The 17,107-nt window shown below is 38.2% G+C and overlaps 1 protein-coding gene and 1 long non-coding RNA gene across 5 annotated transcripts in view; both read left to right on the top strand.

Annotated features, from left to right (window-relative positions):
• The window catches only part of LOC110829488 (uncharacterized), a 28,255-nt gene extending 21,392 nt beyond the window's left edge, over window positions 1–6,863 (top strand). For 2 of the 3 annotated variants that reach the window (XM_087344983.1, XM_087344985.1), the window contains 4 exons: window positions 1,575–1,979; window positions 2,209–2,638; window positions 3,269–5,062; window positions 6,053–6,863. In XM_087344983.1, the coding sequence (XP_087201109.1) occupies window positions 1,575–1,979; window positions 2,209–2,638; window positions 3,269–5,062; window positions 6,053–6,237 (2,814 nt within the window). In that variant the 3' untranslated portion in view covers window positions 6,238–6,863. The remainder of the gene's footprint in view (window positions 1–1,574; window positions 1,980–2,208; window positions 2,639–3,268; window positions 5,063–6,052) is intronic. The other variant, XM_087344984.1, reaches the window with a different exon arrangement.
• A 1,694-nt stretch (window positions 6,864–8,557) lies between these two features.
• On the top strand, window positions 8,558–16,737 carry LOC110829499 (uncharacterized). Of its 2 annotated transcripts, XR_002542987.2 has the most exons (3): window positions 8,582–8,708; window positions 15,813–15,999; window positions 16,212–16,737. It is a non-coding gene; the product is annotated as an uncharacterized LOC110829499 (long non-coding RNA). The 2 variants fall into 2 exon arrangements; XR_002542986.2 differs by lacking the exon at window positions 16,212–16,737 and having other exon boundaries at window positions 8,558–8,708; window positions 15,813–16,127.
• The last annotated feature ends 370 nt before the right edge of the window (window positions 16,738–17,107 follow it).

Here is a 17,107-nt window from a genome sequence, read left to right as displayed (position 1 = left end):
TTGTTTATGTTTAACTCAGACGCGTAATGTTAAATACTTATTTCATGTTTTTTATTTGGTACATAACACACAGGTAACTGGACTGTGACAAACATGAGCGTAATGGAGGACTCTGTTCTTCTTTTTTAAAATTAGCACCATCTGCCACATTCTGAAATTGGCAGTCGTTTTCTTCTTTTCAAATTGGCATTGAGTGAGTAATTTGGCAGATTAGTGTAAATTAAAGTATGTTGGGAGCATTTCTCAGTTTGCATAAGAAGAGTCAAAACTAAATTTTGTGTTTGGAAATTTACACAGGAATTTGTAGGTTGGTTCTCATCTTATAATATTAGCATTATGAAATCAGGCAGGATGAGCTTTATGGGACATGTAGCATGCATGAGAGAGATTGATGTGTACAGAAAACCTAAAGGAATGAGACTGCTTGGAGGGAGATCTGGGTGTCGGTGGGAAGTTAATATTAAGATGGATTTTAAGGAAATGCAGTACATGTAAGGGTGTGGATTGTATTCAACTTGGATTCTCATAAAGAATTGAGCTGCATGGAGTTAGGCATGGTTTATCTGCTTACCTTTCTTGTTTTTGTTGATTCTCCATTTTCCCGTCAGTCTGCATCAGATCCTCGCCGAGAAAGTTATATGAGACATTTGTTATGTACAGGTTGGTCAGAAATGCACCTATCAAGTTTATTGCTTTATTTCGTCTAAGAGATGAGGCAGTTTATTCAAATACCATTTATATCAGCATCTCAAGCTGTTTATATTATGATGTGTTCAGCATGTTTTTATCAAACATTTAGAATATTGGTTTTTGTCCTTTCTGTTAAAGACTCCATGTTTTGACAGTAATTGTCCAAAATTGATCTTGTCTTGTGAAATTTCTTGACTAGGTTTGAAATTGTGTGCTTGTCAAGTCCAGCTTTGACACCAAGCTTTACTTGAACACTCTTCTGACCTTTTCTGGGCTTTTAGATGACCGAATATACTCTTCAGTGATGAATATCGGCTGCTTGTTGCTGTCAAATTTGAACAAAAACAAATTGGTTGAGTACTACACTGTGTTGTCAAAGTTTCTTAAAACTGTAATCACTTGTTGCGGAAAAAATTGAGTTTAAAATTGGCAGGTACATTTTGGACCATCTTGCAAGTGTTCCTTGTGATTTATATTATCTATTTTTAGCTTAGAATTGTTTTATCACGATCCGTCATGAACGTGGTGAAATCTGACGTCGGATAAGTGACTGCAGTTGAGAAGAAGCTGTGCTGTTTCAATTGTCATTTCTAACAGCATGTAAATAGACTTCATTCATCAAAGTGTGCAGCTTTGTATGTTACTTTGTAGGATTTTTCTGAGATTTGATATGAGTGACTAAAATATAATTGCAGAAAGAACGCACGAGGGTTCTGAATGTACAGTTGAAGCATGAAGCTGCAGTATCACCTGCATCACATGCCAAGGTCTAGAATGGTGGAGCTTTACCTCCATATCCCATGTGATATTATGAATTGGCATTTTTTGGATGTAGGTCTTGTACCAGGCACGGAGAATTCTAGTGTGTTGTTATTTTCTTACAGCCGTCTGTTGCTCCGGTAAGTCGTAATTATCAAGAAATGAGAGAAAGACTAAGAATCCTCCTTACAAAGAAAAAAGCAAAGTGTAAAATAGGTGGTACTGGTGCCAGTGGTGCAAATGGGACAGGAAATGCTACGGTACCACAAGTTGGTACAGTGCCATCAACCGGGACAACAGAAACTGCAGTGAAAGCAAGTACAGGGTCTGCTGGTGGAGCCTCATCCACACCTTCTCCAGCAGTCTCAGGCCCAGTTCTTGCAAAGCAGGACTCAGTTGATTCCCTTCCACAGCCCATAAAGGACCCTAGAGACCTAGAAGCATTGCTGGACTTCATAGAGGGGAATCAGTCAAGTAAATGTAAAGATGCTAAGAAAGCTGCCAAGAAAGCAAGACAGAAACAGAAAAAGGTGATTACTTTTTTATTACCTTAATTTTATTGGAATTTGTGTTATTATACAGGCAGTGAATTTGTTAAGTGGCATGACTTATGAAGAGAACTTAATCCGAAAACAACTTTGTAGTGAAATTTGAGTATCGGAAATTTTACTGAATTATGGTTCTAACACCTTTAACATTTGGAAGTTGTTACTTTGATGTTTTTTGCATTTTTTAATTATTTTTTTTCTCTCTCCCCAGCTGGAGGAGAAGGAGAAGAAAGATCAGGAAGAGGCAGAGAGACAAAGACTTGAAGAGCTTCAAAATAAGACACCAGAAGTTACAATTACTGTAGTAAATACTCCTGGTTCACATGGTGTCAGTTCTAACCTCAAATCTAACACATCTTCAAGTATCTCTGGAAAAGGAAATAAGAATTTAAAGAAACAAGATTCAGGGCTAGTAGAGCAGGGAAATTATAGCAAGGCAAAGAATGTTGGTGGTCCCGGGGAGAATGCCACCACCACACAAGTGAATTCTTCAGCTTTGCAGCAGCCACCTCAGATGGTAACCATTAAGAGAGTGATGGAAGCCAACGGAAGTGAACCCACCGTAACTATCACACTGAAGGGGGCCACACCTGACAAAGACAAAGTCCTTTTCACCTTGGTCAATGGGCAAGGTGACTACCGTACGTCAAATAAGTTTATTTTCATTATTACAATCATAATATTTATTGTTAGTTTACGAATTGGCATTGTTGGTTATCAGTATCTACTAGAAAAATTCGTGATTTGTCGCCGTCAAGAAATAACGTCATCAAACAAATAACAATTCACAACCACATTTTTGTGACCCGCCTTCGTTACACTTTTTTTCCAAATGACCTTGATAGACGAAAGGAGCGCTTTGCTCTAGTCAAGTAAAAATCTCCAAGTTTTGCTAGTAATATGTCAGAGCTCTGACAATTTAAACTTCTGCTGTACTAAAAAACCTAGATGTGTAGTGGAAACAGTTTTAGTGTTATGTGTAAAGATTAAAATGCTGTTTATGAAGGGAATTTCTTAATAAATGAATAACAAAATATGTTATGTTCAAAGCCATGCACAAACGAAAGTTTGATTTGTACCTACTTTTAGTTCCATTTTGTTACAGTTGCAATATTTTGTGGGGGTTGGTTAATTACACTACTTAGAATATTGATATTTCTGCTTTTATAAAATAAGATTTACTTTGATGGCACTTTCATATGTTGTTGCAAGACTGTGTGTGTGTGTGTGTTCAGAATAAGTTTTTCTCCATTTCCGTTTTCTGTTTACAGTTTGTCAGTCACAGAAGGACAGTAAGGTGGGGGTGCAGACATTGTCCAACCAGAACTCAAAAAACAGTCAGTGTAGCACAAACAGCAGCTCAGCCAGTAATAAGAAGAAAAAGAATAAAGGAAGCAACAATTGCCCTCAGCAGCAGAACAATGCATCTGTGGTAGCAGCAACTAAATCTCAACATTCCACTGCCAAAAATACTAGTATGCTGAAAGTTTCCTCAGGAGCAAAGAATAGTTCTGCAGTAAATGGTGGGGGCAGGCAGCAAACATCGTCTGTTAATAATAAGTCCAGTATGTCACAGCAGCAGCAACCGTCTTCATCCGTTATTGTTAATCATGCAACAAATGATATGCTTTCAGTGATGTCTCCACTCAGTCATGCTCCATCACTGAATCAGTTCACCGCAGCAACTGCCATTCAAATTAATAATGTCATAAACACAATCTCCTCTGCTGGGAAGGCGCCTGTCGTATCGTCTTCATCGGTTGCAGCTCAAAGGTTAAAATCTGAAGCCTCTTTACCAGCTTCTGGCTCGCGATCATTTAGCTTAGAAAACCTTAAGTTGCCACCTGGTATAACAATTACAAAGGTTGATGGTCCAACTGCTGCAGCTTTAAGGAAATCTCAGTCAAAACCTTCAGAAAGTTCAAAACCCACACCCTCTGTGGCATCCAGTCACAACTCAACCACAGTCATATCTGGTCCAACAGCTACGTCCAGTTCCAACAGGCTTGGGGGATTTGTGGGAGGAGGCAGCATATCTCAAGGGATTGGTGGCTCAAATGTCATTGTGGTCGACACTGGAAAAATGAAGGAAGAGCTCGAGGCAGTTACCATGAATGGCGTTGATTCCAGCCTCAGTAATGGTGGAAACAGTAAGAAAAAGAACAAGAAGAAAAATAAGAACCAAAATAATAATATAAGTTTGAATGTTAACGGTAATGGCCAGTTGCAGCGACAGCAGCAGATCGGAAATGGCATTGCTGCAAATCAGGTAAATGGAAAGCATCTAACTGGTGTTGCAGGGAAGAATCAGAATTTTCAGAATGGTACGAATGTACACGTTCAGAACTGTGCTTTAACAAAACAAAACATACGTCCGCAAACTCTTGCGATGAATGCCAGTCAGTTGGCTCAGCAACCAGCCATCATCAAAGTGAATGGTTCAGTGGTGACTATTAGAAATCCAGCTCTACAGCAAGCCATGGCCACTAGTGGTAGGTTCCCACAGCAAGGGAATGGACAGGCAGAGATTCTTGTTAATGGTGAAGTGCCTACCAGCAAAGCAGGAAACAAACCTGGCAAAAAGCCTGTTAATTCACCTATCGCAAATGGCGTTATGGGGGTGAAAGGAAAAGAAAATGGGTCAGTGCCACCACGATTTGCAAATCTTGACAATATGATGTTGCGGAATAGGTTGGCCCCACAAATTGAATACAGTGGATTGAATAGCATACCAGGGCTTCAAATCAGTAAGGTGAGTTCACCAGTTGGTAGAGTAGAGGAGAATGGGATAGCTGTCCGAGGATCTTCAAATATGCTGCCACCTAGGATGCGAATTCAGCAGCAGCGGTCACCGCCATCTCAGATGACAGAAATTAGAAAGGTGAACCACAATCATATTAGTGCTCGACAGGATGGATCACTGCCGCAGCATGCCTCGTCGGCGAGGTCAGCCATGCGTGAAGCCATGGCTGCTTCAATGGCAGCTGCCAATGATGCAAAGAAGAAAAAGAAGAAGAAGAAGGGAGCCGGTGGCCAAGGCCATTCAGATGACTGGAATCTTGTTGGTAAGTTTTTGTCACTTGGACGCTGAATTTATTGTTTAACAGTCAAAGGATTTATTTGGTTTTGATTGTAATCTTTGCGTGATTCCAAGTCATTTCAGAAGTTCTGGTAGTTAGTGTAAACATAATTAGATTCCTGTCTTTGCTGTTGATTACCTTATATTAAGGCATCATCCTTCATGTTCCATTGTGAACGGTATTCAGCGTACTGATCTGCAGTATTTTTTTTAAGTTTCTATGAAACATTTGCACAAGTTTTGAAACAAGACCCTGAATTCGGAGATCTCTGTTATATAAAACCCATTTTAACCTGTATTACTGAGTTTTTGGGCTTTATCCATTGTGTGGTGTTCTAGGAACTTGTTTCAAAAACTGGATTTGTTTTTGTCCTCGGGCATAGGGAAGAGGGCATCTGCTCAGTTGGGACTGTTTGAAAAAGCTAACCTCAATCACTGTGGTTATATTTGATTGGGCACAGGCCTCAGGGTAACATTAACAATACATAATCATGGGTGGAGTGAATGGGAAAGAAATTCTGGAGATGGGAGACAGATTAAAGATAAAGGTTAGGAGGGGAGGAGCATGATGATAGGATGGACAAATGAAAGGAAATTGGTAGAAAGGGGAGAGGGGGGAAAGAAGATTATATAAGTAAGTTTCTCTGTTAATATTACTGTACCTTTATAATATTTTTGCTATGGTGTTTTATTACTTTAATAAACACAAGGATTCTCTAATTCTGAGGTGCAGAATCCTTGAGAAACTAGTATTGTATTTTACCTACACAGCGAATAATATTTTGAAGTGCAGAGATTTTTTTAATTGGCAGTAAACAAAGCATTTGCTAAAAGTTGTTAAAACTAGCATAATTACGTTCTTTATGCATCATATTCAATTTAAATTAGTCGCGTTTGAAAAGATTATAGTTCAATCTTCATTTAATGTGTTTTACTTAAATTTGTTATATTTAATATTCTCTCTTCTGAATTTCAGAGAGCGTGTTTGCACCGAAGGATATTGATCTTGAAAATGGTGATATTGATGATGATGAACGTGAATTAGAAGCATTCAAACGATTTTGTTTCAATTCTGTTCCACCAAAACGCAAGGAGAAAGTGCATCTGAATATCAAAGATATTGTTCTGAAGAAAAAGTCATCTGCTATTGGATGCAGCTAAACATTGCACAATTACTTGGGTGTAGTGAAAACATTTTGAAAGACAGAATTGCCTTGATCTGAAGTGACTTATTATCGGAGAGAAAGTTGTTGGTTCTAGTAATTAAAAAGGAAGTTGTTTTATTTATACCCTGTGATCCATCATATTTCTTGGTGTTTGTAATTTTTTAAATATTCAGATTACAGCATTTTGTGGCCAGAAGTAATTTGCAAGAATGTGAAGGCCCGACTTAATATCGAATTCTGTATGGCATTGATTGAAGTGATGCTGAGTCTACAATTGATGCAGATGAAATGAATTTTGAGTTATTCTCAGCTTTTCACTGTGGAGTGTTGTACGTAGGACGCTCAGTGTAGGATTCGGCATCCGAGATCGTGACATGATCCGAGAGCTTCACGCATGCACATGGCTGCCAATAAAAATAATATTGAATTTGAATATATGTGTTTCTTTAAACAATCAGTTTTCATTTGAAATAAACTTTCATCTTGAAAGATGTGTTACTTTGGTAACAAAATGTATTTTGCTAATGTCTGCACAACAGTGCTTCCTTGAGCAGGTTAATTTGCATTTTGCTGATTGGAATGCCGTAGTGGATGATTGTTCGATTAAAGTTTTCAATACTTTTTATTGTGTGCGATTATTTACCTTGTAGATAAGGCACTTGTGGTTTCTGTATGATTTGAACAAAGACAGATGTCAGTTTGGGTAACTTTGTATAGGTTGCGTAGTTTACAGGAAACACGCGCACGCACATATATGATTTAAATTAATGCGTACAGGTAGTTCTTACATGCTGAAGGGAAATGGAGTTCCATGTGTTATTACTCCAGTTAAGACATGTTTTCAGTCAAGTCATGGCAGTCAGGATTTTATACATGAAAACTGTACATTTTAAGAGTGGTGACTATTTTTATAGTACCATTACATTCTCATTGCTGCTCTTGGTGTTGATTTTAGTAGCGCATCATCGTGTGCAAGCCTGGCACCGAGGCGTCAGTATTGTAAAGTGCTGAGAAGTAGCACATAACCTCTTCACAGTCCCAAGACTGACAAACTAACAAAATGTTGGGTCAAAAGATGATCCCAATTTTTTTACATGTGAGGCTCGGAAGAAGAGCCAACATCTCCAGTGGTCTGTGGTATTGTATTTGTTATACAAGACTTATTTAGTCATTAGAATTGGTAAGATTAAAATTTACCAACATAGACAGGAGCTCTCTTTTCTTTTGTTGTACAGCACCATCCTTTTGAGTCAAAAAAAAGTGGAAGTTCATAAGAATGTACGTTTTCACGACCATTCCACTTTTCTTGATTGCTCCTTCCTGAACACTGCTTGCATTGTATGGGTTGCAGAGTCCCATATGCTAAATATAAGAACTATTCCCTTCATTTCAACCCTTTGGAATAATGAGAACATCTGTTTGTACACATTGGTGATTGTGTTTACATCATTCACGGGATTCATTTTGCCATGTCTGAGCTAAGCATAAAAACATCTTTAAAAGGTAATGTATTTAATGGAATCATAACTGTAAAGAAAGACCATTTGCCCTTGTGCTTCAAAACACTTTAGGATCAAGTACCAGCAGATAAATATGTCACTCATTAATTGCCAACAAGAAAAATGGCAGATTACTCATACAGAATTGTTATATTGATCTCATGGTATGTCTATTGTCTTGGACTGGGATGGCTTGTTTGAATTCCACATTCGGTATTGTGTGGTTAGAAATTTTACAATGATCTTATGCCTCATTCAAGGAGTCCTACATAAAATCTAATTTAATTAAAAGGAGAAATGTCCATAGTGCCAGTTAACTACAGTAATTAGTTAATTGGCAGTATGAACATTTCAGTGTGCAATGCAAGAAGAACTACAGTAACTGTTCTTAAAGCACTAGAGAGAGATTTCTCAACAAGACGTGTGCATCTACATGATGCATCGCCGAGTAGAAGTCCAGGTAGACCGTCATAGATCATGTTTCATGTGCAGCACGAAAAGTTTGGCTGCTGCTGTTAAAATATTACTAAAATGAAGGGAAAAGCGTCTAAAAGAATAAAAAATGGACGGAAAAATTGTAGACTAAGAAAAGGAGGAGAGTTTATGGAAAATTATAATGAGAATTGAGGACTGAACATGAAATATTTGACAAAAACTTTTACTTTATCCCATTTATTTTGGTTCTTACCTTGCTTATGGCATTTTATTCTTGTTTGTGTAGAAGGATTTTTATTTCTGTTACCGAGAAGCAAATCAAGCTACCGCAAGTAATTGAAATTTATGAGCAGACTACTAAAACTAGCCAGGGTAGTGAACTTTTAAGTGTTTAATCAAATAGAGCTAGAGACGGCCACTAGAGTGCTCTGCGAACTGTTTACACTGTCAACTAATGTAGAGCGGTACAGACGGTACTAGGTTTTAGATTACGTCTAGCCCATATGTGTGGCGGCCAAGGACGATAGAGTTGGTAAGAGCTCTCTCATTGATATGTGCATTACTAGATTGATTCTGTGAGATTTGACATTACCTTAGCTAAAAACATTCACAGCAAACACCACCATTAGAGTAGTAAAATTTAAGACATTACGCTGGTCTGTCTATACATGTCGTTAGGATAAGGTAGACAAGGAATACTTTCAGAATTTTGATGGGAAGCCCTGGAACCATCGCACGAAGTAGGTCTGCTTCATTTTATTGTCTTTCCGGTAGAGTTAAATTGTGCTGAAAAGGCAGTGTAATAGTAATTTGCAAGGGAATTAGTGGCTTAAACTGAAGCAACATTTTAATTCTGTATGAAAATACATTTCCCGAGACAAATCTGTTCTGCTGTTTAATTAAACTTAAAGCTCGTCTTCTTTTCCTCAGCTTGCTGCCTTGTCTACTCGGTATTCTAGGCTTTGCCCTCTGCTATGACCGAACGGATCTGTCGGGAATATCTTATTGTAACAAAAGTTGACAGACTAGAAACGGTAGCTCAAAGTCTCCGGTTTAATTAAAGGTCTGCACAATTTTGCTAAGTAACTAACTGCACGGGATAATGTTCTGCTTAAGAAACAATCGCTGTTTTGTCGAAGCCGAGAATTCATTACAGTATTCATGAGAACCAACCGAATCCACCCCACATACCTGTTAATTAAGACTGTTTATAATATTATCCCCATACGCGTCTAGGGCTCCTTTGGATTTATAAATTTCCATCCACAGATAAAAAGTTAATACACCGTACACAAATACATTATTGCAAGACGAAACGAAGATTGAGTATATCTTAAAGGTTTTCAATTCAATTCAATTAATTTATTTACGTGTTTGCCAACAGCAAGACACCAATAACAGGCAAACACTGATAAATATACAATAATAATGAAATAATAATGAAAAATATTACTAAAAGAGATTAATTAAACTTGTACATGTACAGTATTAAACATAACAGCCAATTACAGGGAAGCCAGAAAAAGAAACAAATTTATACACAAATAAAAATAAATGAAGAAATATAAATAAAAACAAATAATCCACCTAGGGAGCACTGATATAATTGTAGAACGTTAAGAAATACTTTTGGCCGTTATTCGTGAAATTGCCACACTTGTGAAAGCCTTGTCGTTTAACAGACGTAGAAAGCTGTACTTTAATGGGATCTTTGCTGTTTTGAATAACTTGTCATTTTTTACGTTTCTTTATTGCAGATTCAAATCTGTTATCAATTGCTAATCACACTTTCAGATGTCATAATGCACGGACTCGAAAATAATTTATTCGGTGTTGTAAATGGACATTTAATTTGAGTGTTATACAGCCTGAAACAAGGGACACTAACCAGAATTAACATCTCTGGACACCCAACGCTATCAATTACATCGAAATATTCTCTATAATTCGGAGATGAAACGCGGATAGACAGAGTTCACTTTTACTATGTGTTCATTTCGTGTATTCGGTGAATGAAAAAATTTGTGTCTGGTGAGGTAAATGTTTCATATGATCGGCCTACATTCCTTCCTATGACGTATTATTTTTGGAACAGCGATAAATGTTATCTTTCTAGTACATGAATCAGCCAATAGTTATATAGAGGCTTACTGTATCAATGTTTTTTGAGTAAACACCTCTGTCAGAAATATGGACGTGATTTGATTAACACTGCAATAAAGCAAGGTAAACACGCCCACCCATTAATATTAAATGCTTTAGTTTACAGTTTAAATGGTTTTAAATGCTGTGTTGAACTTGTCAGAATGAAGTGGTTAGATCGAAGAAAACCACAGGAGAATCAGATATTCGAAATAGCCTAAGTTTTTGTGTGCTCTAGTCAATTAAAATTCTTTCTACCCTTCAAGTTGCTTATCTACGCATTTTTGAAGGTGTTAACATGGGAATTGAAGTAAAAAACATTTTATATTTTGAGCATATTGCTTTACGCTTTGAAGCTAGTTTCAAACGTTTGCGTTTAAGTGAAGAAATATTCGTAGGGAAATGCATCAGTGTTTATCAGTATCAGAAGGAAAGAGACCTGGATGTAGGTGGGAGGATAATATTAAAATGGATCAAAAAAAAATAGGATAGGGTGGTACGGACTGGATTCATCTGACCCAGGATAGGCACCACACGGTAATGAACCTTTGGGTTTCATAAAAGTTGGGAATGTCGTGGGTGGCTGAGTGACTGTTGACCTCTCAGGAAGGACTCGGCACCACGGAGAAAGTAATTAATATGGAGTAAATAATTAAGTGTTTATCAGCTGATTTAAATAGTATTTTTCTTGCATAAGTCTTATAGTGTCGATAAATTACTCATGAAATTCAGCCGTAAATAGAATTTTGATATTCTTTTCTTAGGTGCGTAAAAATATTGTTATTATTTTGATCTGTCTGTCCACCTGTAACAAATCAAAAATAGCCAAACAAATATTCACGAAATTTGGTATTGGAGACTTATTAAAATTTGTATACGCTTTTAAGTTTTGTCAAGAATAATTGACACTTAATATGAGTACCTACGTGCGTCTTTTCTTTTTTTTCCCCGGAAGCGACTAGTTAGAAAATAGCTCCTGGGGAGTTCCCGGCCATTCACAAAAGTGATGGTTAAATTCTGGTGAACGCATCGTCATTGTTTTGTTACTTGTTTTTTTAAACACTGGCAAATCTTTTAAGAACAATTTTCCCCAGAATTCTTCCGAAACTTTTCTTATTTACAACCATAGGAATTTGGAAATCAGAAGGGAAGTTGCTTCAGCTGTTTCCAGCAGAACTGTACGCAGTGGAAAGAAATCGTTTTCATTGCGAGCCGAAGGGGGGAAGGGGGGAGGGGGGGCGCCTAGAGACAGCGAAAGTGAAGTTGACAGTGGAGTCTGTAGAGTAACGCGTGGCGTTTTAGGAGATGGTCGGAGATAATGAAGGGGAAGAAATGGAGCCAATAAAACAGACAAGGGGAGAATTTCTGTAGACAAACAAATGTGGGGTCCGAGGGCAGAAAAAAAAACATCATCAAGAGACGGAATGGAGGGGCTAAATTGGAGCCAGTTGCTCCAAGTTTTCGTTTGCAGTTTCGGAATAACATTTTAGCACTGCAAATTGTTTGTTATTGTTTTTACAAGTTCGCTGCGTTTTGTTATATTCTTTGTTGTACTTTCGTGAGCGAGACATTTTTTCACTGTATGAGCTATGTGACTGTCTTCTGTCATTTAGTGGATTCGATAAGTTATGTTAACAAGCGACAGTAAATAATTTAAAATAATCTGAAATATGACACGTCACAGTCTAGAATTATGGAGTAATTTTATGTTGTAGACAAAATCAGCATTTACGTGAATTAGCTTCTTGTTTATCATACAGGGTTTTGGTGGGCAAACCAGAAGGGAAAAGACCACTGGGTAGACCTAGATGTGTGTGGGAGGTTACTATTAAAACGGATCTTCGACGAATAGAATGGTGTGGTAAGGAATGAATTCATCTGGCAGCTGTGGGTCCATGGTTCGATTCCCAACACAACAGCAGCACCCGAGAGTAAAACTGACCACTCACCTCTATTTAGTGCTGAGGTTAATAATGCTTGGAGCTGTACTTCCATTTCTCCATACATCTTCAGAGACAACTTTACCTTTACTATGGACTATTAAAAAATATGTTTAAAACGTTTACGAATGAAAATATTCATACATCCTAGTAGACATTCCTAGCCCATATTTTGGATAGGTTCACGGTGAAACAACGTGGATTACCGAGTTATCTGCTAGTAAGCAAACATTTTGGACGTTGAACGTCATAATTAGCTGTAGTTCGCGTAGTTTGTTTGGAAGTTTGTATTTTTATAAAAATCTAAATTGTTTATTAATAAAACAAATCACGAGGAATCATTTGAGTTAATTAAATGCAATCATTATGAACCAAGCTTCTGTTCTGCTTTGTCTATACGTGAGTATCTATAGTTCCGATGTGCAATGTTTACACTTGAACCTGAGATTCTGCTGAGCTGAGGTGATTCATACTGGTGTCTTGGATACAATAAATAGTTGTCAACATGGCGGGACAACAGTACGTCAGCGTTATTTTGTTGCACGCTTCAGTGCTGTACATTTAAGGCTATTTCACAGCAAACCAATTCTCCACATCTGATTTCTTCTTTGTTTGGAAGCACATCTTCTGGGGAAAAGATAAAAGAACCTCCAGTACTCTAGTAAAATACATGCGATTAAATGCATTCCATCTCGTTCACTTCCCTTATCGAATTGCCCTTCTGCTCGAGGGAGCTTTTTGAGTATTTGTAATGAAAATGTTCCATCTCCGCTGCCAGTGGATCGGGAGTAAAGTAACTGCTGTTAAGAGCTACAAGTGTTTTTCGAATTTTATTTATGGTTAAATTATTTTTACTTACGCCCAAATCTCTAGTGACATACTAACCTATTTGTGCTTATATGTCAATTAAAGTAATATTAAAGTAACAAATAAATTTAACACAAAGCAAATCATGGGACAGATTAGCTCAGTTTTTTACGAGTGTTAGAGGCACGCACTCCGATTATCGGCGAGAACACCGACTGCTCTGACAGTTTTCATGGTTGTCTTCGTCACCGTAAGACCTTTCTTGCACTAATGTGAGGACAAGCTGGTGGCGGTGAGTGATGCCCTGAAGATGGAGGTAGCAAGGACCTCTAAAACATTGGTAAACTTAGGCTACACGGCATTAAAACCTGGAATACAGCCACCTTTCATGATGGTTTTCGCGATTTTTTATTCGCCCTGTATGTGAAACAAGTTTTAATTTAATTCATATAAAGCCCTTTTACTCTAAACTCTGTACTCCAAGATCATTATCGTAAACTACAAGTTTTATTGTGCTGGGGGACTTACTCCCATTTTCACCCCTTGTGTAGGGTTGTTTCGCTGGTTATGGATATATATATCTTACAAGGGTACGGGCAGGCGGCTGTGTGTCGGGATGATTGTGGGTAGAAATGACAATGCAAAAGTTTTTGAATGATTAATTCATTACAACTTCACGCAGTTTTGTTACAACCCCAAAGCATCCATTGCAGACACGTAACTGGTAAGTTACATTCCAGCTAAAATTTCTCTGTTTACTTTTTCATTTACGTCGCAGAATATCTTCAACATTCTGAGTGTAGCCCTTATAAAAAAATATTACGTTGGTATGTCCATTGAACTTTATTCTACAGCGATTCTGTTATTCTTGCAAGGGAATGAAACTGACATAAAGTGGCTGATGTACTGATCCCTTACGTATGCATGATGTTTGATGAACTGAAATTAAATATGCAGGACATGGTCGTGGCCTAAGATATTATTCCGTGACATCGTTTATCCTGTATTCGAACCATCTCATCACCGTTAAAACTGAACTTGTTCATTCGCTAAAATCTGATTGTATGCTTTTCTCAAGAAACCTAAATGGGGGAAGACAACCAAGGAACAGAACACACGGACTACTCCCCCCGTACGTTTTCCATTTTCCCTTGCCATCATGCTATGAAATAACTCGGATATATTTTGAGTCCAATATAACTGGTTGCACAAAAAACTTACATACACTTTCGAATATGCTCTGTCGGTGTGAGCGATATTCTTTTCTTCCGTATCCGTTACTGATGCTATTTAGTGGTGATAAGTAATAGGGTGCTCACAAATAATGGTTATAAATGAGCAAGAGAGGTATAGGTATTAGTCTGTTTGAGGGTACTAAGAAAAATCACGATAATCATAGGATAGTGCTATACGAAAGCGGAACATATGTTACGGCTGTGCTAACCGGCTGGATAAATATCTCAGTCGAGTTTCTACAGGCAACAGGCCCATAGTATCAATTATCATTCAGAGTCCTCCAACAGTGGGAACATTTTTTATAAGAGACAATGTTTTCAGGACAGTATTTAGCATGACGTCACGGTTTCGAGGTCGAGTCAGTTTTCCGCTTAGACAGACAGTACAGCGTTACTACGGTGCGAGATCTGAGCTGTCTTCACTCGCCTGGGCTCCGCTGTTCTTGCTGCAACGATGAACAATTTCGTTGTGACCTTGAGAATCATGTAGTTTGGTGACGGCTACTATAGAATCAAATGAATGTAAGAAATATATTATCTTCAGCATCGACAGCTAATGCCCCTTGTTGGGGTTCTAAATTGGCGTTCCTTTATGTTTGCTCCACAAAGCTTGTAGACGTGTATACAAAATATAGAACGAAATTTGAATCTGAACTGCGTGCGAGGGAACAGACAGTAGATGACAGCATAAATCCCTCTTCCTTGTCTCAAACTTGTATGCACGCCAGCACGGCTTTCCTTGTCAGAGCTGCTTACACACCTTTTAACCCGGACTGACGTGGGCAAAGAAATATTAGACCAAACCGCGTGGGTTTTCCATCATCGGGGCTCGTTTTGTTTTTATCCCATGTCGTGTGATACAAAATAAAAACTTACACTGTCACTCGGTTGTTAGACTGCTGAACATTTGTTTCTTTCAAATGAGTTGTATTCAGCAGGTACTCTGTTCAAATCTCCGCTCAGTCAATCGTACCAAATATCGTGATAGATTTGTCTTGTTTTCCCACTTTTACAATTCAGAAACACTTGCCTATTTAAATTCATGTTCGCAACGTTTCTTCCTTGCAGCTGAAACGTCATTATAAACTGTAACCTTAGATTCAGTCAATCTCTTTGACTCTGTTCGTTGAGCGTCGACCTTCTATTATCTTCGAGATTTCGTGTTCGATAGTTGGCCTTGCGGTCAGAGAGTCTGAAATTTATATGGAGGCAATGCGAAATCTGTGTTCAGCTTCTAGTTTTATAATGTTTAATTTAGCTGCTGAACCAGTGAAAGCTTGGAGTCTGAAATTTGATATAGAGATATATCATAAAGGGGCCAAAAACATTTATGTAAAGATTTTTATCATTTTGTAAGTTGGGAATTAAGAAAATTGTGGTGATGCAAATTTTTAGATTTTGTCTTGACAGTTAACAGTCAGGGGGACGGGATTTATAGCAAAGTTAAGTTGCGCACAGAAGTAAGTCCTTAGAGCAGTATGCCTATAAATGTGAATTTATGTTTTCTTTCAGCCACTGTACACAGACGGGAGCATTACAGGATAGGGAGATCCTGAGCACTTCACGCCTCTGAAGAATGTATTCGATTGAAGTTGACTGCGCTATTGGTTGTACCAGCAGACATGAAATAAACGAGGAAGATAGATTCGTTTGGATTCATGTTCCAACGCTTGCAGTGCTTGGACGAAGAAGACCTCTGGTAATTGCCATCAGGCGGGTTTCTATTGAATCTTAAAAAAACAAAATAAAAAAAGAAAATCAATTGTAAATTTTGCCCCTGTATTTAATTAAGCACTCAATAAATATGTATTGGGGAGTGGAGGTATATCTCAGCGTGTTATTAACCTTACCACAAGACAGACAGCCAACTTTACAGCCGAAGAAATACCCAGCCTGCTCATTGGTTCCCAGAATCGGTCTGTACCTGGTGATGAAGAGAAAAGTAGCCGCCAGGAATCGAATCTCAGCCGCCCATTCCATTTTTGTGACAGTGGCAACGCTTCTGCTTCGTATGCGGATGTAAGAGGTTCGATGCCCGTGACAGTGCATCCAGATGGACTGTTTTCATGAGCAGCATGGTCATTCCATGAATCTACGGAACCAAGCACTAAGGACGCTGGAACGGGAACTAAAAGTGAAAAACTTACTGTGATAAAGACACTATTTGCCCAAGTATATGTACATATTTAATATAAGAAGGGTGTGTACATTTATTTTAACTGCTAATAAATCTAGCACTTGTTTAAAAATTGTTGGTGTAAGTTGCAGGCACATGCGAAGAACAGACAAAAGAAAGACGAAAGAAATGCAAGGTAAATTAAATAAGAGAAAATAAAAATAAGTTGAAAGACAAATTCAACTGGCTTTTTCATCTTACTACGAGGAAGTAACAGTTAAATAGGTTTTCAGCGTTTGGCAGTCAGGTGCGCGCAGTGATCCGACGTGCCACTTTGAGGACTTACAAGAACTTCAGCACAAGACGGAGGAAAGGATTGAGTGAGCGACGGATGAGCATAAAACGTTATTACGATAGGAATTCCCCTTCTCTGAAGGCTTTAAGAAGTTGATCCCTCTGCAGGATCAGTAATTCATCAAAGTATAGTCGTTACTGAAAACATTGATCCACGCGCCGCCTCTCCTTGGTATAGATACAGGAAAACAACATGGCGTGCGAGCGACCGTTACAAGCGGCTCGTTATGGCCACAGCCGTGACGTCAAACAAGAATGTGTATCCATTGACACCGCAGCTGAAATCACCTCGCGCATCGTAGAGTTAGTTCGAATTCATGGTTTATGTAATTCGTGT

Source organism: Zootermopsis nevadensis, unplaced genomic scaffold, assembly GCF_977971745.1.
Source record: "Zootermopsis nevadensis isolate Lab colony 2312 unplaced genomic scaffold, Znev_1.0 Znev_ptg000008l, whole genome shotgun sequence".
NCBI lineage: Eukaryota > Metazoa > Arthropoda > Insecta > Blattodea > Termopsidae > Zootermopsis > Zootermopsis nevadensis.
This window is presented reverse-complemented; position numbering and strand designations above follow the sequence as displayed.